This window comes from Danio aesculapii, chromosome 14, assembly GCF_903798145.1.
Source record: "Danio aesculapii chromosome 14, fDanAes4.1, whole genome shotgun sequence".
NCBI lineage: Eukaryota > Metazoa > Chordata > Actinopteri > Cypriniformes > Danionidae > Danio > Danio aesculapii.
The window spans coordinates 35103254-35116577 of NC_079448.1; the positions used below are offsets into that span (position 1 = coordinate 35103254).

Below are 13324 nucleotides of genomic sequence, written 5' to 3' on the forward strand. Positions count from 1 at the left end.
TTCAAAAACATCAAAATCAGGAATTTATTGAAGCTTTCCATAGGATTAGGTAGGGACAAACATTTACAGGTACTTTACTAGAACCAGCACTGAGAGCAGATTCCTTTCATCTCTGTTAGATTGCAGAAACCATCTACAGAGGCACTCGACTAATGCAGTCTTCACTACAGCATATATGGAGTGAACAGGTACAGAAAACACATTTAAACCTTTACAGTCACAACACTGTGCCTGCAGTTCCACAGCACCCAAAAAACAATGAAGCTGTACTGAGAGAACGAACAAAACATGACAAAAACAAAATACAGGGTCCAACTCATGTTTACCTGTTGTGAAACGAATGACATTACTCATAACAAATTTAGCTTGATTGGCAAATGTTTTAACACACCGCTTATGACATTGTCAAGCAATATCCAAAACCCCCAAGGACAGTTTGCTTGTCCTCGTGTGCTCAAGTGCAATTTTCAGCCCTAACTCCAGTGGCATCTTGTACGTACATTTTATGGCTTACTGGGTAAACAGGTCCATAGAAACTGTCAAGTTACAGAAACAAACTATGCTACAGTAACATCTTGGCGAAAAGAACAAACTAATATTCAGCTAATTTACATAATGTAAACATGGCATACCGCACTGTACATCCTGTCCACGATATTTACAAGTCCATTTGTTGACTTCCCCGTGTAGTAGACAATCGCAAAAGTGCCCGAAGATCATACTTTTCTCTACGTCAGCCCCAAAGCTAGTCATAACACTCTCCGAACAGTAAAACACGACAAGCTTCTGACTTTACACACGTCTGATTTAAAGAAAAAAAAAGGTTGTTCTTTAACGTAAGGCAAGTTCACACCGTACGGTGCCTTAATCGTAACAACACCATAATAGAGTATATGGGGAGGACTTGATGGCTCTTTGGGGTAAATGCACTTTTAAACCGTGTCAATGTTCACTTTCTGTCCATCAACCTTTTATATGTAACAAACCTCTCGAGTGCAACACAGGAACTTTTCTACTACATCAGGAAATGTGCAAAATCTGCTCTAAAGCAAAGTGACAGTGTTGCGAATTCTACTGTACAAGGTACTGGGAGAAAAGGGGTCTTGTAGAAACCCAACCAAGACCCTCAATCCGACATTTATATATGTGTATATATACAAGGCACTAAGGAGAGGAATGAAGGGTCTTCCACGAGGATCCTGCAGTCCTTTAGTCAGGTCTGAATATAGGGTATTTTGGTAGGAACTCTATAAGAATAACCTGCAGACATAAAGAGAAACAAATCACTGTTAAACAACGTTTAAAAAAACACCAGCAGTGTTATTCAAAATGTAAAAGCAAAGGAAACTTTAGTTGCAAGCTACAGAATAAGATGTTTATTGAGAAGCTTAGCTTGCTACTTTAGCTTTTAAAGGGATGAATATTCAAATCACTTGATCTAAATCTGTTTTAGCTTCTTTATTCAGTTGAACACAAAGGGAGATTTACTGAAGAATGTTGGGGAAAAATCAGCCACTGACTTTCCAGCATTCTTCAGAATCTCTGTTTTGTTTTGAGTCGAGTGAGAGAAAATTGAGGAAATGTTATTATATACACAATGCTTTTGATATCTCTCCCTTCAAATCATATTTTTCATCTCTTTTTTTTATTTAGAAAAAAAAACAGAAGAGGAAGAAAAGTAAATAAAGCGGTTGTCATATGGGTTACAAAATCAGGTCACAATAGATTTAAAGCACAATCACATAGTTTACAATGACATCTTCAGTCCATTTTTGCCAATACTTGTTCCATTTTTTTAATCAAGTTTTAGGTTTGTGCTTCACCAAGTCAAATTTAAGATTGTGATCAAATTATAATCATCCTTAAATTTATTTTTACATTTTTATTAAAGTAATCTCTACCTTGCAAGTGTCTGTAAAAGTCCTGCTTGTCTAGGCCAAATGTATCTGATGGGGTCTGATAACTCATAAAATGTCCGTTAGAGGTTACTGAACTGAATGATGTGATTCCCCTCCAAACCCAACGTTGAAATCTCTTATTCAGTCTACACGGTTGAAAATCTGGGTCAAACGCTATCCAGCTTATTATCCCAATGTTTCTCTAATTCCTTTAATGTACTAAACCATAACTTCAGTGAACGAACTGTCCAAGTATTCAATCTATTGTAATACATTTGTGCTTGATTTTTATGACCAAGTAATGATTGTACAGGTGTATCTAGAAGTGTAGTTTCTAGTGTTTTCCATTTAGTCTCATAACTTTGCATACAACAACATAGTAAAGGTTTTAGCTTTGCAGCAAAAAATAATCCTGAAGACATAGGAGAGCTCTCCCACCATTTGCTTTTCTCAACTGCAGCGTTTTGAACTTTCTCCAAGGTCTTCTACTACTCCAGATGAACCCTGAGATCATCCCATTCATTCATTTATTTTTGTAGTACTTCCAAGTGCAAAGATTGGAAAAGATAAAGTAACCATGTTACCACAGTCATTTTAAAATGTTAGGGTTTTCAAAGTAATTTCGTAGTAATCTACCCAGCACTGATTCATAGCACACAACTAACAAAAAAGTCTGGGAGAGTCTGAAGTGGATTTTTTAAAATGAGTTTAACCAAAAATGAGAAGCTGGTGAAGAAATGTGTTCACCCTCAGGCCTGAGTGTGTCAACGACAGTCTGGAGCATCAGCTTCCTGTTGTTTCACAAACTCAAACATGAGCTGACCATTTGTCTTTACAACTTTATATATACACCATACACACACTTGCAGCATCCAAGATAAGCACAACTAAGTATATTAGTTTCATTTTCACAAACAAAACAGACATTCTTCCTCTCCATTGTAGACAGGAAGCTCATGCTCCTGTCTGGGGTCAATTAAATGTATTTATTCATTCATTTTCTTTTCAGCTTAGTCCTTTTATTAATCAGGGGTCGCCACAGTGGAATGAACCACCAAGTTATCCAGGATATATTTTACACAGCGAATGCCCTTCCAGCAGCAACCCAGTACTGGAAAACACCCATACACTCATTCACACACGTACACTACGGCCAACTTAGTTTATTAAATTCGCCTATAGCAAAACAGGAGCCCCTGGAGAAAACCCATGTGAACACAGGGAGAACATGCAAACTCCACGCAGAAATGCCAACTGACCCAGCCGGGGCTCGAACCAGCGACCTTCTTTCTGTGAGGCGATCGTGCTACCTACTGCGCCACCATGATGCCCAAATTAAATGTATTAATGTTTATAAAAAAAGTCCCACAACTCTATTGTGCATGATAACGCTAGTACATGCTAATGTGATTGTTTCAAAAGATCACAAGACTTCCAATGATTGTTGTGTGATTTTCTTTTAAATGGTTTTGTTGTGTTTGAACATTTTAGATCTGAGAAATGGCCATTACTTACATATTCCATCATGTTGTTGCTCTCACATTTTCTCTTGCTGAGCTTCCAGTGCAGGCCCAGCTGAAGGCGAGACACACGGGTTAGACAAAGATCACTTCAGATGCTCAGACACACATTACACACAAGGGTTAGTGGAGGTCAAGCAGTGGCCAGCGCTTCGAGGACTTTCCTTTACATGCCTGCGCCGCTACTGGTTGTCAATCAAAGCTTCGAGACACAACAAAACCAACGTGGCTTTTTTTAACTGCTGACCTTTCCAGAGTCTGGTCAGAATATCAATACATCAGTCCCAAGCAGCCACGAGGGCAACAGGCATTTGACGGGGTCAAATGTTAGCAGCCATTTTAATGACCGTTATCCACCACACACCAAGGCTTAAGCACCTCTTAACATGGCAGCTAAATTGGAGATGGGCTGTTTTCCTTATCTTTACGCTGGGTTCATCTTACCTTGTGATATAATCTGTTGTTTTCCCATTCTAACAATTTCTGAATGGATCTTCGTGTCTGAAAGACAAGGAAATAGAAATAAAAAAACACATTACACACAAATATAGTCGCATACACACTCCGGATTTTAAACTCTTCAAACACGCGTTTAACAAATGCCAATAAAACTCCCAGGGCATGGAGACTTCAGAGGCATTTATGGACCGAAGCTTGTAGTTAAGCACCTTGTTAGCTGCACGTCATGACCAATGACTGTAAAATCAGCACCTCTCTGAAGCATATCACTCAACAAGCCATGACTTCTGACAACTATCAATTTTACACACAGTTAATAAGCGGATGCAGTTCGCTACTGGTGTTTATCCCTAAGTGTTTAAATGAGGCAGTAAGTGATGTGCATTAACAGGACTCACTCTTTTGTTGAGACATATGACCGGCCACAGACTGCAGCCCACCGTACAGCAACAGCACAGGCAGCCGCAGAGCAGCCATTTCACATTGACCGGCAGGTTCTTCTTCAAGCAAGCGTTTACTCGATTGATACTTGTCTTGAACTCTTCTGGAGCGACCTAAAGTGGAAGTCATTAAAAAACTCATTGTGGATTGAGAATATAATAAACAAAGAAGGTAAATATTCATTAAAAAAACATCAATGCATAATTTTTACAGAAGAATTGAACGCTCCATTTAAAATAATGAACTTTCATATTTGCAGATGCTCTCTGAAGATTGCACACTTGCAACTGGTCAACCTAGAGCTCTCAGGGCAAAGGGAGGACAAAAAGATGAGATAAGCCCGTGGCCTGTGGCTGTGGCGTCTAAACAACATGAATGGCTGCTCATTCCTCTCTGGGTATGTACGCCATAAAACCAGGGTCGTAATCTTTTATGACAGGATGCAAAGGTCTCTTTGCAAACAGCAAAAGAACTCGGAATAAAGCCCAGCAGGCCCGATCTGCACCCTTCAGTCATCATAATCCTGACCTCATCCATCAGATGTCACCCTGGGTCACAATACTGGAGCTCCGCTTTATTGCCCCGCACTTCCCTCGGCCTGCTCTTCCCCCTGCAGCCTTTTTGTATTTCTGCGTCCGACCCAGGAAGCTTCCCATTCTTGTGAACGGCACGGCCTTTCTTTCATTATTTTGTCACCGAGATCTGTGTCCTCCCAGTGCCTACCGGAGCTCTGAACGGTTTACTTATTGACAGATTCTGTGGTATGGCTAGATTAAAAATATTTAAGAGAGCTCATCGGCGGATTCCTCATTCATCAAAAGCACATACTGTGGTGAATTATGGTGTGAGGATAAAGGTCAATAGGGACAGATATTTTATTCACACCAGTCAGTATGATTTATTTCATAGTTGTGAGTTAGAGATCATTACCTTTCCTGTCAGAACCGAAGGAAACTCTGTGTCAAATTTGTTGCTTAGTCCAAACCTGTGAACACATATGACAAAATATACATATGACAGTGCTCAGCATAAACGAGTACATCTCATTTTAAAAATGAATATTTTTATCCATTTCTCAGTTAATATAGGCAATATATTTTGGTGCATTTAAACAAAACAGATTTATTAAACAGATATATTTATTAAATATATTTATTATTCATTATATAATACAATTAAATTGATGCAAAACATTGAAAAAAAATTTCAACAAAATTTTTCTATTATTTTGCTTCTCTTGATTTTTTTTTATATTTTAATATTTTTTTATAACATATAAATATATAAACATATATATTCTTATTAATTATTCGTTTTTTGTGCCAACTACTGACCATATATTTTTTTAATAATAATTCTAACTTAATATAATTCTAACACAGTATGTCAAAATTCTTACTTTTCATTACATACTTTATTTCATGATTTATAAAGCATATATTTATAATTACTCATTAATAATATATTAACTATTACTTATAATTAGACACTAAGAATGTTAACAATGACTTCAATGAAAACTGAAACAAAAATTATGCAATCTGCGAGCTCATTTTCATGATAATGTTGTTTTAGGGCCTAAAAAAAGGCAAACTTTATAAAAATGTGATTCAAAATGTGAGTTTTGGCAACCGTCACCACATTATCTTCATGAAATCAAATAAAAATTTGTAAACTTGCAAAAAAAAAGAAAAAAAAAGCAGTGTTTCTTTATTGTATGACAACAACTGTTGGCCTGGCATGAATAATTTAGCATTTTAAATTTTTGTGGATCAACTTGAATTAAATTATTTTGACAATGTTGTCAGTGATATAAACATTTCAAAAGCACAATGGATAAACATTGAAACTGATTTAGTAGTAAGTAAAAGAGTAAATGACAACCTTTTATCCATTATCAATAAACTTTTGTCAAACCTAAGATCATAATTCTGAGAGATGTCAAAAGCATGATGTTTACTTATAAGAAATGGTTGCACAAACAAAGCAATAACAGAAATAATGGGTTAATTTTAGGTAGACGTTAATGTCATAAAAGACAATAGGCTGCAAAATAACAGTGAAAAATGTACACTTTTCTCTTCCTAAACGAAATGTCAGGGAACATTAAATACAAGTGTGATGACTGAAATATATATAATTCTATGGAGTTGTGTTTGTTCAGTATAAACATTATGTTGTTTACCTCATTAAATAACAGAAACTGATTTTGATGCTCCAACTTCTAAACTACTTTAATTACTGACAGTTGCAGAGGACTGTTCAGCGAAGCTACTGTATTTAAACTTTTATTTGTCACGTTTACCTCAGCATATGTACAGTACCCCACAAGTTAACATTAAAGCGAAGCTCCTAATGAGTTTGAGTGTGGTTACGGGGCAGCCTTTATCCACGGACAGCAATAAAACCATAAATCTCTTGGCTAACAACACGGCTTCGGGTAAGGAGGGCTGATTCTTCCGCTTAAAATCACTGTCAGGATACAGCTGGAGTAACTCGGCCTACGTGTCTTTTGATACCACAACTTGGCGACAAAAACATGCAGTGAGCTTAGCATGGAGGCTACAAACACAGACACGAGCTAACAGTGCACTACAGACGCATTATTACGCTTACACAGTGATGTGACCAGCCCCACGCATGACCACGGGCTCGGGACAGTATCTGACGAGATGTTCCTCACTTACAATCCTCTCTTCTTCTTCTTCTAACTCATAAATGGTATCAAAGTCCGCCATGTTGGGCAGTAGGACGCTCATGACGTCTCTGGAACAGCGCCGATGACATCATCACACCAGTGCTGGACCCGAGCGTCATCGCAGCGCAAAAAATCCTGAATGATGAGATGAAGTACAGTCGGGAAATGCTGAAAAAATTGAAATAGGATTATTTGGGTTGTTTAATTAGATTACCTTTAATTTTTTAACACTAAGGCGATTTTATATCACTAAATGGCAGAGCTTATTAAAGTCAAAATTCACTGTAATAAATATAGAAAATAAAACATAGCCTACCATCACTCTAAAATGCTTGGTTATTTTATATATTTGATTAATATATAGACAACCCAGCTTTTTAGTTACTTTGTACATTTCAGTTTTATTGGGTTGGTCCAGCTTTTACCCAAAATGTGGTTAAATTAACTCGGTGTTAAATCAGATTTAGGATGTCAATTGCTTAGTTATTTCACCAAAATACGGGCAATATAAGGACAAATCCAACTTTTGGGTTAAAATTAGACTTGTGTTTACATAAGTTTTTACCCACAGTTTAGGGTTTAAAATACCGTATTTTTAAAGGTTGTCAAGATGTTATATTTGTTCGTTTAAACTTTTTCCTGCACTGCATGCATGAGCCAAGTTTGAACACAGTAAACACTGAAATTTAAACAAATAACATTGAAATTCATTTTATTAATAATAAATTAAAATAATTTGAGGAAAAAGGCCTGAGATTATTTTTCTGCCATGCATTTTTTGGACATATTTGAACAATTTCAATAAATTGTAAATAAAACATTGCATTAAAGCATAAAAATTCTGTATATTTGGAGTGTACACTCTGTATAAAAAAACATGCTAAAACATCTATATCTAAATAACCTTTTAACAGGAAACCTTTTGTAAAATGCAAATATTTCATGGACGAGGTTATTTATGAAACCAGAGATGCCAAAAATAATTTAATATATAATCATGGCTTTTATTAGACTGTTGGGGTAATTTATGCACCTTGCAAATTAATAAATAAATATTGCCATTTAGTTTTCCTCTCACATGCAAGCTTTAAAAGCAAATAACATTATATTAATAACATGCAGGTTATAAGATTTTTCAGCATGTTGGTATTCCAGACGGACAAAATATATTTTTTGTTAACTTTCATAAAGCTTATTGTACGGTTTATTTCAGAGTGTTTTATGTTTCTTCGTTCATCCCTTTTTAAGGAATATGTGTTTCTAATAGTTTACCTACACACTGTAAATTCTATGAACAATTAATCGTGACAGCTTATGTTTTTAGTTATTGTAACTAATTAAACTAAGTTAATCAAACTTATTTTAGAAGTTGCGCAAGCTGTTTTAAGCTAGTTTAAAATAAGTTCAATGGACTCATAAGGTTAATTTGATTCAGCTTAAACAATTAAGTGAACCAGGACCTTTTATAGTGCAGAAAAATTTATTTTTCCGACAGATGTTTGAGTTTTTTGTTGTTGTTGGTTGTTTGTAAACCGTTTTTAAAGTTCAGTGACAGAGAACTGTTTGCACGATTTTTTTCTTTCTTTTCTTCTGTCTTTATTCTTTAAATTCATTAAAACTAAAACCCTGTTCGGTGTGTAATACAAACACAATATGGTCCTAAATAATTGTATAATTGTACAGTTCAATATCAAAATAGGTCTAATGCAAATTAAACAGAGCATATTCGAGTTAATAGCTTCAATTAAATTTCTCAGCTCTAAACCAGCTGAAATGTGTTTTAGGCTAGGCCTATAAGTTTAAAACGTGCTGTAGTGCTGTCAAATAAAACCTCTAGCTAGATATGCGTATAACATTGCCATTTGTTTAATGATACATGAAGACACAATAAAAGTTATTGCAAAACATTTTATTTACACATTGCTGGAATTAAACGTTATACCCGTATCAGGTATGTGACACCTGCACATCACCCCTGTGAAAAGAAAGTGAACGACGTGCGCTTTGGACACAATCTGGCGCATAAAACAGCCTGGCATCGCAGGTCATTGGTTTTCACAGACAATAAAAGTTTAACAGTTCCAGGGTAAGGATCATTACACGTCCCATGAAACTCCGTACCTGTAGTTCTCACTTTATACACAGACAAACATTTAGATACACTCACCACATACAGAAAAAGATATTTATATCTTAATTGAGCAAACACAAACCATTAAAAATATTTAGTCTCTGGATCAGACGAACAAGGTTTTTGTAGTTTTTTTTCTTAATTTTAAAAACTATTCTATTAAAACAATATTTGAAGAGCCTCCAGCATTTTGTCGTATTTCAGACGTGATTTTTCGGTTGTAATCCACAACCCACGCCTCTTGTTTATTTATTAATTTATTCATTAATAGTTTGTAATCCTTTGTGACCACGTTTGGTTCTGTCCTTTCAGCGTGTTGGAGTGCTCAGTTAAAGTTGGATGTTCCAAGTTCGAGTTCACTGAGTGACAGTAACTTGCTGTATGTTTCTCATGGACGGCAAGGCGTTCATTTGTGCTGGATACAGAGAACCGTGTATATCTGAAGGACTCAGTGACCCTGGTACCGGTAAAGGACTGACGGAGCCTGGGTCGCTGTGCACTGACCCTCCGCTTCCGTCAGACTGACCCAATTTCTTTTTGATTAATTTCCTTTCCTTAGCTCTGCGGTTCTGAAACCAGATCTTTACCTGTGAAGGGGGATAAGATAAAGCATTAGAGAACCGAAATTAATGTTTTCATCAAGTGGGATTATTTGAGAGGTGAAAATATGAAAGAAAGAGATGCATTTACCTGTCTCTCTGAAAGCCCGAGGTTTACAGCAAGTTCGGATTTTCTTCTGATTGTGATATAGCGATTAAAATGAAACTCTTTCTCTAGCTCCAGCCTCTGGTGATCTGTGTACACCACTCGGTATTTCTCCTTCGTTCTCGTTTTGCCTGGAAATAAAACCCATCATCATGAAAAAAATGTGCGTAAAACGAATAAATTCGTTGCTAAATAGGCCTACATAGTGTATAATTGATAGTGAGACAGAAAGAAATAGCGTAAAATAATCACCAAGCATCCTAGCCTACTAAAAAAGCTTTGCAATGTTATAATTTCTATTTAATGTAATTGGCTCAATTAACTCAACCATTTATTGTTGCGTTCGCAATTAAATTGTTGCATTCGCAATAACTATACCAATAACTTCTCGTTTTAGCTATAAATCATAAAGACTCTCAGATATTCGGTGGATAGTAGCCTACTACAAACTAAGATCACATCTCCCGATATGCAAATTGAGCTTCTGATCTTCTTTGCGGAGATTTTTTTTGACAAACTGCAGAACAAAGAGATGCAAAGACTTTACCCAAATACCATTGATGTGTTAAGAGACAACATACGTCCTACAAAGAATTACAAGGAGATAGCATCAAAAATCCTTTCCTCAAACCAGGAGCAGGCTGCACTTGTTTGATATGCATCAAACTTTGGAAATAAAACTATATTTTTATAAACGAATAAACATAAATGTCATGTTTTAATTTTAAGTTTAGCGGCAAATTCAGTGAAAGCTCGATAAAGTAAACAAATAATAATAATATTGAATGCTTCATTTCCAAAACATTACTTTTAAAAAGCACAACTGAACACACAAAGTTGTCTTTTAGAGTTAGGGCGTGTGACTCTGTAAGCAGTTGTTTTCTTTAAGATATTTTAGTCTGTCCGCCGGAGACAGCAGAAATTTATTTGCTGTGAAATTTGTCGCTCTTTGAGGTAATATAACCCTCAAGAACAGAGACAGAGGAAGACGAGCTGCTGCATATCAAAGTGAAAAAGGTGTTGAAAGAAGTCGCCGCCTGAATATGACAGATAACCCTCAAAACCTGAGACAATGTAACAGGAAAGTAGACCTCACATCTTGTTTACGGGAGTAGCAAATTAGCATTACAAGTGACCCTGGCGCCAATTCTCAACACCTTCATTTTGCCAAGCATTTTCCCATGCGATTTTTTCAAACATTCTCGGGTAATAAACATATAAAATCGCAAAGAAATAATAAAAGCATAAGAAATGTTATGTGAAGCTTGACATGCTTAAAACTATTTAAAATGGCATGCAATTTTGTCAGATGTTCAATTAGGCCTGCCTGATACAATGTTACAAAATTTCCCCCCCAATCTTACATTTTGCACAATTTGTGTATCCAAAATACCCAAGCAAAATTTTAAAACTATTAGACTATGATTTTTTCGTTATACAATGAGTAATTTTAGATTTTTCTTATAAAAGTTTATATATATATATATATATATATATATATATATATATATATATATATATATATATATATATATATATATATATATATATATATATATAAAGAGAGAGAGAGAGAAGATAATATACCAATAGTTCAGATGCAAAAACGTTTAAGTGCTGTTTGAAATTTTCTTCTAAAATGAGCGTTTTTCTCAACATCCTATGTTTGTGTTTGGTTATTTTACTTTAAAGGCAATGCAAAGAACATATTATTTGCCATAAAATGATTTACTGAACATTTACACAGGAGCTTGACAAAACTGCCCATTTTAGGAGAACGTTTCAGATGAAAATTTCAGCATTTAGAGGTTTTTTCATCTGAACTCTTCATATATAATATATACTTATGTTATGTTATAATTATATATATATATATATATATATATATATATATATATATATATATATATATATATATATATATATATATATATATATGATAAAAAAAGAAACGAGGAGACATTTTTTCTCATTTTGAACTTTCTTTGCGTTCTGTCAAACATTTAGGCCTACTTATGCTACAGAAAAGACATTTATTGGCCTTACCGGTTGATGACGACTGGACGGTTTTGCTCATCCACTGATAGGAATTACGCCTTTCTCTCTCTGGGGAAAGTTGGGCCACAGGAATATTTTCAGGTGGTGGAGGGAGAACCGCTGATCCAGGGCCGTGCATGGTGTTATAATCGGGCGAGCAATAGGAAACTGGTCCCGGAGATGAATTGCTCATAGGTGCAGAAATAGTATTTGGAGGTCCGAGGCTGTAGGCGCCCCAGTCCTCTCTCGGAGAGCCGTAAGGAGCGCCCCATGCCCCTGCCGACTGTGCGTGTGTCTCCATATTGGGCACATGATGGTATCCTGTAAAATCTGAATACTGAGGTGTGGAAACAAAGTTTTGTGGTGGAAGACTGATGCCAGATCGTCGAACCGCTCCTTGGTGATACATGCTTCCCTCTTTCTCCAAAAGGTATCCAACGTACATGATTCGGAAGAAACCCCTAAAATAACTTTTTTAAGGCAACATGCCAGCCATGCATCAAGCCAAATATCACCTGAAACCAAGGCCTGACTCAAAAACGTTTTCTTCAATACTATTTATCTGAAAGAGTAATAGTCCAAAAGGAGCTCCAGGTCACGCGACGTAGTCCTTGACGTGTTTCAATCAAACATGATGTGAGTCTGTTGTCAAGGTGGTGGTGGCAAAGGTATAACCAAGCCCTCCTGACGTCAGCCCCGACTTCAAAACCTCTCGATTTGCATTCAAATGAGCAGCCAATAACACCACCAAGACACTCACAAACTCCCCTAGCGCCAGATTCTTGCATCACCCCAGACTTAGATGCACCTCAAAAAACCCTGCAATTTTCAGTGATACCTAGTTACACGGACTCTGTTCAGGAAAGAACACACTGCTTCGGAGCAGCTTCAAACTAATTTTGAGTTGACTGTATTTCACAGACTGTATTTTTTCAATGCTTAAAACGCCCAAATTAGTGTTAAGCATTCAATTTTAAAGGTGTAGTTTTACCTCATAAACGACAACAACTATAATAAACGATTTATTAACTTTTATTAATAACAATAAACGACAAAAAGTAATAACTTTGATTATATATCTTATTTTTTAGAAATAATATATTTGAGTGTAAATGGATTTATAATCATTATTATTATAATTTAATCAATATTACAATATAATCAATATTATTTTGCACAATAAACAAAGGGTATTAATTAAACGTTTGCTGAAATAATAATGATAAGGGAAATATTTATAAACTTTCTAGATTACTTAATATTATGAATATTATTTTTATCTGACAATTAATCTATACTTACAAATTATTTTTATAGCATTTATTGGCACAAGTATAACAATAATAACTGAATTTTCATTGTTGTGTCAATCATAGTCAATGTAAACTTAATAATAACATATTAATAGACTATAAATATGTTTACTTTGTTAATA

At 35.6% G+C, this 13324-nt stretch overlaps 2 protein-coding genes across 2 annotated transcripts; both read right to left on the minus strand.

Moving 5' to 3' along the window:
* chic1 (cysteine-rich hydrophobic domain 1) lies at positions 1–7092 on the minus strand. Its single transcript, XM_056472771.1, has 6 exons — positions 6935–7092; positions 5249–5303; positions 4276–4431; positions 3863–3919; positions 3414–3473; positions 1–1260 (listed from the first exon to the last, which is right to left on the minus strand). The coding sequence occupies exons 1-6, from the start codon at positions 7075–7077 to the stop codon at positions 1210–1212; spliced, it is 522 nt and encodes a 173-aa protein (XP_056328746.1). The 5' UTR covers positions 7078–7092; the 3' UTR covers positions 1–1209.
* Positions 7093–8944: 1852 nt separating this feature from the next.
* Positions 8945–12536, minus strand: cdx4 (caudal type homeobox 4). The gene is made up of 3 exons (XM_056472466.1): positions 11899–12536; positions 9838–9983; positions 8945–9734 (listed from the first exon to the last, which is right to left on the minus strand). Exons 1-3 carry the CDS (start codon positions 12332–12334, stop codon positions 9504–9506), a joined length of 813 nt encoding a protein of 270 aa, XP_056328441.1. The 5' UTR covers positions 12335–12536; the 3' UTR covers positions 8945–9503.
* Between the last annotated feature and the right edge of the window lie 788 nt (positions 12537–13324).